The sequence below is a fragment of the Stegastes partitus genome, unplaced genomic scaffold, assembly GCF_000690725.1.
Source record: "Stegastes partitus isolate 25-593 unplaced genomic scaffold, Stegastes_partitus-1.0.2 Scaffold348, whole genome shotgun sequence".
Classification (NCBI taxonomy): domain Eukaryota; kingdom Metazoa; phylum Chordata; class Actinopteri; family Pomacentridae; genus Stegastes; species Stegastes partitus.
The window spans coordinates 117,025-124,035 of record NW_007578079.1 but is presented as its reverse complement, the minus strand read 5'-3'; the positions used below and the strand labels follow the sequence as shown (position 1 = coordinate 124,035).

Genomic DNA, 7,011 nt, shown 5'->3' with positions numbered 1-7,011 from the left:
GTGACCATCCCATCACCGCCAAGGCTATCGCTAAGGGTGTGGGTATCATCTCTGAGGGCAACGAGACTGTTGAGGACATCGCTGCGCGCCTGAACATTCCAATCAATGAAGTCAATCCAAGGTAACGTTAACGAGACACGGTCGTATTCTCTCAGTGCTGCTGTATCTCGTCCCTCAGAGGAAGCAGAGCTGTGTCTGTGTGAACGACCTAAAGGAACTGCTCTCCCTGCAGAGATGCCAAGGCCTGCGTGGTGCACGGCGGCGACCTGAAGGATCTGAGCGCAGAGCAGCTCGATGACATCCTGAAGCACCACACCGAGATCGTTTTTGCCAGAACCTCCCCACAGCAGAAGCTGATCATCGTGGAGGGCTGCCAGAGACAGGTGGGAACAACACAAGCGTTGTCTTTTGTTTTTGTGTCAGCGAGAGGATGTCCTGCTCTTACTGAGCCTCTGCCATGTTGGCAGTTCTGTTTCACAGCGTGTGTCTGGGCCTCGTTATGTCAATGCGTGAGTGAATGCTGATACTCGCCTGATGCTGACGTGTGATTGTTGCTCTGGTCTGATGATGAAGTTGGCAGAATAATGAAGCGTGACATCTGTCAAGCTGTGAGCTCACAGGGGAACATTCATGATGCACCAGGAGGCGGAGCCGCTGTGTGGACTTTGTTTCATGTTTGTTGTTGGTCTTGATGGTTTCATCTGCTGATCTTGGGTTCCTTCGCCACAGAAACAATGCGTTTTTCTAGAGTTGGCTCAAACTTTCCAAACTTCATTTGACTCAGGTTTGTGGATTCACAAGTCACAGGAGGTGCTGTCCCTCCTGATCCAAGCACAGCTAGAACCTGAACGAACTTCCAGATCTGATTAACATTTGCTGAATGGAGGAGGAGGAGGCATGGGAGGAGGATTATTGATGACTGAGCTCATTCCGTCTTATGAGCCCAGAAACTCTGTTTCGCTGCTCAGGAGCTCACCAGCTCCTCTGAGCTCCTCTGAGCTCCTCTGAGCTCCTCTGAGCTCCTGCAGGGCTCCAGGAGGTGAATGTTCTGATCGATGTCCACTCACAAGCTTAAAGGAGCGTAACTCTGCTGCAGTTGGTGTCATAAATGATAGTCCTTGTAGTTCAGGGGTGCACATTTAATGCATGGTAGCAATAAATATTTCTACTTCCCAGAACTGTCAGCCTTATTCTTCATGTATATTTAAAAGGTGCACTTAGTGAGTGGAAGCCCCAGCTGTTAGCGTTGTGTGGGGAAGCTAATGACCGGTATCTCAAGTACAGCTTCTTCTTTGTAGGATGTCCCACAGGCTGATTAAGTGGCGAGCAGCAGCACATCTCCCTTATTCCACTGTAGCAGCTAATGTGATCCCACCTCTCTGTTGCTTTTATCACAGCTGTCAAATAAAGGAGGTTTTCTCTTTTCTCCCTGAAACCTTTTCAAAACTCAGGCTTTGTCTTTCAAACAACAGGAAATTGTTCCAGTGAGCAGAGTAACTTTAGAAAATGGAAATGTCACTCAAAAGCAGCTGTAGTGACTTCAAACCAGAGCAGACACGTGTTACCTTTACACCAGTTCTACAGTGACTGTAGAGCAGGATGCTTCCACCACTGGCAGCTTCTCTGGTCAAGCCTGGACTGTGTTCCCAGAGCAAAGCAACACGTCCATCTGTTTAGCCCTCAACACTTCTCCTCTCTGCAGGGAGCCATCGTGGCCGTGACAGGTGACGGCGTGAACGACTCTCCTGCTCTGAAGAAGGCCGACATCGGCGTTGCCATGGGGATCGCTGGATCCGACGTCTCCAAGCAGGCCGCTGACATGATCCTGCTGGACGACAACTTTGCCTCCATCGTGACTGGAGTGGAAGAAGGTAACAAATTGTGAATCATCGTCTGATGCCTCTTTGAGCTGCGTAATGTGTGATCGAGCATGAAATGATACTAATTCAGTGGATCTGTACATGTGCAAGGTTATGGTTGAAATCCCTGAAACTGCTAAAACGAGGCTTTTGTGTCACTTTCAAATCAGGTCGCCTGATCTTTGACAACCTGAAGAAGTCCATTGCCTACACTCTGACCAGTAACATCCCTGAGATTACACCCTTCCTCCTCTTCATCTGCGCCAGCATCCCGCTGCCCCTGGGAACCGTCACCATCCTGTGCATCGATCTGGGAACCGACATGGTAAAGATGAACCAGATTTCTTCTGCTTTCATGTAAAACATTCTCGTTATTCACACGTTACCATCTGGGCTATGTGGGAGTTGACATCTGTAACAGAAAACATACTTTTTTGTAATTCTTGGTTGAGATGTCCTGACTCGGTGTCCTGTCTCAAGGTCCCTGCCATCTCTCTGGCTTACGAAGCAGCTGAGAGCGACATCATGAAGAGACAGCCCAGAAACCCCAAAACAGACAAACTGGTGAACGAGAGGCTCATCAGCATCGCCTACGGACAAATCGGTAAACAGACGCATCTTTTAGCCTTGATTTCAATCCAGAATCTACCAGGTAGTGTCCTGAAACCAAACCAGGAGTTTTGCTGTCCATGCTTTGCAGGGAGATGTTTGGAAAGGCAGCTCAGTAATCTGGGTGCTCCTCGATAACAGGCGGAGCGGCCGGCGCCATAAATAGGCCTCTGCTGATAGAGAGCCGAGTGTTCGCATGTTGTGTGTCTGAGTGGTGATAGAGCTGTGTCTCTGGTTCTGATTTTTCCCTCTTCGGTAATGAAGCCAAGAATAGGTTGGAGCTCTCTGACTGCTGTTGGCTGCCTTATAAGTTCACAACACAAGCAAGCAAACAAGTTTTGCATTTCTCTAGGATTTCAACACTGTCGCCACTGAACATGAAGCAAGAGCATCATTTGGACCAATCAGTGCGATTAAAGTCTCGTGTTGTTCAGGATTTGCCAAACCTTTATGGATCATTCGTTATTCATGTCGTGATCATTTAAAAATGACATTAACTTGGCCTATAAATGATTTCCATGAAGCCTCCAGTTCCTCAAACACGTTCTGATCTCATTCATTCATTCATTCATCTGGTGACAAGTGGTTTGGTCCTGAACCCAAATAACGGACCGGCTGGTCACACTGACAGCAAGTCATTGGTCTTATTTCCTAAAAGACCAAAGGCCAGTGGATGTTGACTCCATCATTTACTGATTCCTGGTTTGAGATCAAACTCGACTAGTTAGCAGCATTTTTCCATTCCTTCGCTTCCTAAACGTTAATCCACAGACTCCACGGTATCACACTGATGTGGTTTGGTGTCCGTTTTCATCGACTCTCCCTCCTGCAGGTATGATCCAGGCGTTAGCAGGTTTCTTCACCTACTTTGTGATCTTGGCTGAAAACGGCTTCCTTCCTTCCACCCTGGTGGGCATCAGAGTGTCCTGGGACAACAAGTACATCAATGACCTGGAGGACAGCTATGGACAGCAGTGGGTCGGTACCATTTCTAGGAAGACCACATGTCAGGATGTTGTTGGCGGCCTGCTGTGTGACGTGTGTGCTTTCTTTGTGTCAGACTTACGAGCAGAGAAAGATCGTGGAGTTCACCTGCCACACAGCCTTCTTCGTCAGCATCGTGATCGTGCAGTGGGCCGATCTGATCATCTGTAAGACCAGGAGGAACTCCGTCTTCCAGCAGGGCATGAAGTGAGTGAAACGGAAAGGTCTGTCCTGACATACAGTCTTGAAGGCCACGTCATAGCAGCCGGTCTGTTGCTGCAGGAGGAACTCTGGTTGACCCTGCGGCTCGTTTTGGGCTTTCAACAAGATGGACTTTATTGAACTGGTTTGCTGCAGTCCTTTGGCTCAGTACCAAGAGTTTACAGTCCTGGCACCAAGATGACAGAATCTATTTCCAGTCACTTGGATTCATGTGTTTGTCTTATTTTGGGTCTCATTGCTCTTCTGTGTGTTTCAGGAACAAAATCCTGATCTTCGGGCTGTTTGAAGAGACCGCTCTGGCCGCCTTCCTGTCCTACTGCCCCGGCATGGACGTGGCCCTCAGAATGTACCCTCTCAAGTGAGTATATTGCAAAGAACTCTTTGTGTAAAGCGCCGATAGCTGACTCTAATCTTGCCTGTAGCACCTCCCACATGTTGTTCATCTGGGTCGTTTCTCATCTGGCTCTTGTGTGTTGTCAGGCCCAACTGGTGGTTCTGCGCCTTCCCCTACTCCCTGCTCATCTTCATCTATGATGAAATCCGTAAGCTGATCCTCAGACGCAGCCCAGGAGGTGAGTCCACAGTCCAGGCTTTCATAATCTTCTCCTCTGTTTTCCTACTTCTGTTTGTTTTGGTGCACGTGTGCCTCTTTCTCCACATCAGCTGCCCTTCCTCTTTTACATCGTCTCTGCCATCATCCAGTTTCTTTGCATGCTTTTAGATAAAGTTTACGACCCAAGAAGCTGCCTTTAACCTGCTGTGTTCTGTTGTCTTTGTGTCCAGGCTGGGTGGAGCGGGAGACCTACTATTAAAGACCCGTCAGTCCAGTCAGCTCGCATCTTCTCCTCCACTCTGTCTTTGCATGAATATTGTCTTGCTGCTCGGAATAAAATTTTAACCTCTGTGATGAACAAAAAAAGAAATTGATACATGTTTTTATATTAGGGAATGCTTGATACTACTATTAGACAAATTTGAGATGATTATTGAGATGGAACGTGCTGATGATGCTGTTGATCAATGACAATGCTAATAATGACATGAACACTGAACATTGACATGACTATGCGTGCCTTGTTTCTGAAACAGGACCAATTTTATACATGTTTTTAACAGTTATAAACGTTCAATAAAAATGCGCTCGAGTCAGGTCCCACCAGAGACTCCTGTCATCTGTCGCGTGTGCTCGTGTCCGTTCATGTGTTGCTTTGAACAGAACTCCAACCTTTGTTGCCTGAACCTCTTAAACGTGCAGAGATTTTACCTTATTGTCCTCATTTGAAAGTTTTCAAGTTGGATTAATGTGCAGGGTTTTGTAAACCCTTTAAAAAAACACTTTAACTGAGCTCATAGTCCAAAGATCAGTGATTTTTCTAAAGTTCTTATGAAGAACACATTTTATTACAGGATATAAAGATGCCTGGGTCAATCAGAATAGGGCAGTTCTGTCCTGAATTAGGAAGCTAGAGTCATGTAAGCATTAAAATAATCCTTTGGAAAGGAGGAACTGATTGGAGGCGTCTTCTCTCTGAAGTGCTAATAGAGCGTTAGGGCTCAGTGTTGTGGCTGGAGATGAATCTTGATGTGTTTTCCCCATGTTTATTCTCAGCATGTAGGCTAACCCTAATTAGAGTTAATTATAGGAGAAATCCACACTTAGGCCTAATTAAACAGTCATACACAAATACAGAGGATTATAGACCCACATCCTCATCCAGTGTTGTCTCTTTCTGGTAATGCTGAATATTTAAATATGCAATCAAGACACGTAGACAAAAACCAAGAATGGGTAAATAATGTTTTATACCTAATCAGGACATTCCTGTTCAATGTCTCATCGACGTTTCCTTTCAAGACCATTAAATATCATCTGACAGGATATCTTACAGTCATTTTAATGATTAATTGTAATTTTCAGATGAATTAACCTTGAAGCGCTGGTTTAATTGTGAAAGAGGAGCTAATTTTCCAGCAGCCTCACAGCTGCTGATGGACTGTAAAGCTTTACAGTGAAAACCTGCTGCCGTCTTTGTGCCGTCGTCCTCTGGCTCAGATCGGGAGCAGCCTTTATATCAGCACCGGGGAAAAGTGTTATCAGCCAGCTGCTCTGAGCTCAGCGCTGCCCGGTGATACGGGTCCTGCTCACGGCTGCACTGAGCAAACAGGCTGGAGCTGTGGCGCTCCGATGTGATCGCGTCCTGGTGTTTGAATGTGGCCGCTCTGAAGGTGTTGCATAACTCAGCCCATCCTGGATTTGTTGTTCTTATAAAACACTTGTTTGTTATTTTTATTGTTTTGGGGGAAACAGGACTCCAGATTAAGAATTAACAAGACAGCACGAGCAAACATGAAACGACAGAATAAAAACTGCACAGCTTGTCCAAACAGAGAACCTTCTAAACACAAAAGTGGAACGAGCTACAGTATAAACAGCATTCCTTGGCTAAAACCCTTAATCGTGATTAAAACACACAGTAAGACTGGAAACATGAAGTGTAAACTGCATTCATGAATACACTGAGCCAACCTGTGTAAACTCCGAGCCAATGAACAGAGCCTGAAACACACCTGGTGTGAGGTGAAGGTACGGTCATGATGGCCGATCAAAGAATACAAGAGAAGAGGAAAAAAGAACGTCAGTGGCTGAGGGGGAAAGGAGGAGGATTTTAATGCTGACTACGATGTTCTGACTGGTGTCAAAGAGAATGGGTCGGGCTTTTCAGGAGGAGGAGAGCTGGGAGAAGTTTGTATTGGTATATGAGGAAATGTAAACGTATGTTTAGCTAAAATCTCGACAATTTGCTTGTTTGTTCTTACAACTTGTGTTTTGAATAAACATTATTCACATCAGACTCTGAAGTCTTCGATCTTCTCTGATCATCATCTGATCATCACCGGCCCACAGAGACACTGACGCTATGAATTTTCAACAGAGAACTCAACAACCCAGAGCTGCCTTTGGACTCTCTCTGAGCGGTCAATGGGGGAAGGAACAAAACCTCAAAAACATGCTGCAAATGCATCCTACATTTTCAATAGACAGATATGAGTTGGACCACGGTGGGTGTTCCAGTTCACCAAGAAGGACTGGGAGGTCTGATCCAATATCTGCTCTGTTTCCAGCAGGGAGTTGTAGCTGCTGCTGTATGTGGCCTCAGTCCTCCCACTCACTGCTGCACAGGCGTGACATGAACACACATGAACAAACACAGTTGTAGGACTTTAACCTGCTCAGCCCTGAGCTCAATGACATCCCATAATAACCAGAGTTTATCTGCAACCACAAGGTCTGTTTGAATGATTCTTGTGTCATAATCAAAGGAACACTAGTAAGATG

General features: G+C 46.1%; 1 protein-coding gene across 1 annotated transcript in view; it reads left to right on the top strand.

The window, feature by feature from the left end:
* The window catches only part of LOC103358974 (sodium/potassium-transporting ATPase subunit alpha-1-like), a 27,553-nt gene extending 22,723 nt beyond the window's left edge, over positions 1-4,830 (top strand). Inside the window, exons 12-21 of the mRNA XM_008284137.1 lie at positions 6-121; positions 233-383; positions 1,703-1,871; positions 2,030-2,184; positions 2,340-2,463; positions 3,301-3,446; positions 3,529-3,659; positions 3,931-4,032; positions 4,155-4,246; positions 4,458-4,830. Coding sequence (XP_008282359.1) covers positions 6-121; positions 233-383; positions 1,703-1,871; positions 2,030-2,184; positions 2,340-2,463; positions 3,301-3,446; positions 3,529-3,659; positions 3,931-4,032; positions 4,155-4,246; positions 4,458-4,486 — 1,215 coding nt within the window. The 3' untranslated portion in view covers positions 4,487-4,830. The remainder of the gene's footprint in view (positions 1-5; positions 122-232; positions 384-1,702; positions 1,872-2,029; positions 2,185-2,339; positions 2,464-3,300; positions 3,447-3,528; positions 3,660-3,930; positions 4,033-4,154; positions 4,247-4,457) is intronic.
* The last annotated feature ends 2,181 nt before the right edge of the window (positions 4,831-7,011 follow it).